The 1,408-nt window shown below is 39.6% G+C and overlaps 2 protein-coding genes across 2 annotated transcripts in view; one reads left to right on the forward strand and one right to left on the reverse strand.

Annotated features, from left to right (window-relative positions):
• Window positions 1-1,401, reverse strand: part of LOC107834969 (uncharacterized) — a 1,702-nt gene extending 301 nt beyond the window's left edge. Inside the window, exons 1-2 of the mRNA XM_016667009.1 lie at window positions 894-1,401; window positions 14-472 (exon numbers count right to left, since the gene is read on the reverse strand). Of these exons, the coding sequence (XP_016522495.1) occupies window positions 14-472; window positions 894-983 (549 nt within the window). The 5' untranslated portion in view covers window positions 984-1,401. The remainder of the gene's footprint in view (window positions 1-13; window positions 473-893) is intronic.
• Window positions 1-1,408, forward strand: part of LOC103131915 (interferon-induced protein 44-like) — an 11,379-nt gene that overhangs the window by 1,337 nt on the left and 8,634 nt on the right. The window lies entirely within an intron of this gene.

The raw sequence follows: 1,408 nt of genomic DNA on the forward strand, positions 1-1,408 counted from the left end.
CATTATTGTTAAAGTCAGTCATCTCTGTGACTAGTCTTTTCTCCATTGACAACATGGCCAATGCATTCAGCCTGTCCTGAGTCATTGAGTTTCTCAGAAAAGTCTTGATTCCTTTCAGAGTTGAAAAGCACCTTTCAGCTTCTGCTGTGGTCATGGGTGTGGTGATGAGGATCTTCAAGAGCGTGACAGTTTCTGAAAAGACTTCTTCTAGATTCTTTTCCATAAACAGCTGGAGTAGGCCCACAGCACCACAACAGGCTTTGAACTCTTCCTTGCTGTAGATGAGAGTAAGCTCTGTCTTCAGCTTACCTCGATTGAGCACTGGATAGGCTTTTAAGGTGTTGCTCAGTGCATCTTCAGGAAATGCTGTGTTGTATTGTTCAAATCTGTCCCCCTGCAGGAGTGTGGCACTAACAAGGTGGTTTGTGAAAGAAAAGCGCTCCCTGGTGTGTCCCAGTATGATATCACAGACCTTAAGAGAGAAGGACAAACATGAAGATTATGATTTTATAATCACATTTTTCATTCTAAATATGAAATGTTATTTTGTCCTTTCTATTAAGTCATAGAAAGAAGGAACACATTTTATTTATAAACTTACTGATTTTAATAACATTTGCTGCCATTTTTTAAGGCAGTGTTATGAAATGTGTTACAGCATTTTTGTGGGACAAGATTATACAAAATTCAGTAACCAAATGTTTTATTCCCCATTACCCATAAACTTCAGTACAACTTAAATAATAAAATATCTTGCTGACAGACATTACATCAACATACCTACACAGCATAGACACAACTAAAGGTATTTCTAACTACAACGCACATCTTCCTAATATATTAAATTACACTACTGTAAACCAGTGTAACAGTGATTTTCCACAACAACTCACCTCTGCAGCAATCCTTTCATGGTCTTCTACACTGAGTGTCCGACGCTTCTTCACTGGCTGACTACTACCTACACTGCTTTGTCCAACCATGGAGTGGAGAGAATTTCTGCCAAAGAGAAATACTTACAATATTATTATAATAATGAAGAAGAAGAAGAAGAAGAAAAAGAAAAATCGGCTATTTAAACAATTACCTGATCTTTTGAATGTCCTGCTGGAACTGTTGGATGCTCTCCTGGATACAGACTGAATCTATGACCTTCTTCTGGAGTTTGGCATAGAGAAGGTCCACATGAGGCATGATATGGTGGAAAAGTTGCAGAAAGAACTTAAAATCCTGATCCTCCAGTAGCATGGCAAATGCTCCAGCCTCTCTGATGGTAATGGGGTCAAAGTCACCAGAGGCTTGTATGCTTTCGAAACAGCGGATGAGGTCCTCTCTGTGCTCAAACACAGTATTGATGGCACGGCTGTGAAAGTTCCATCTGACATTGCTGGATGCTGGTAGTCTGTGG

This window comes from Poecilia formosa, unplaced genomic scaffold, assembly GCF_000485575.1.
Source record: "Poecilia formosa unplaced genomic scaffold, Poecilia_formosa-5.1.2 Scaffold874, whole genome shotgun sequence".
NCBI lineage: Eukaryota > Metazoa > Chordata > Actinopteri > Cyprinodontiformes > Poeciliidae > Poecilia > Poecilia formosa.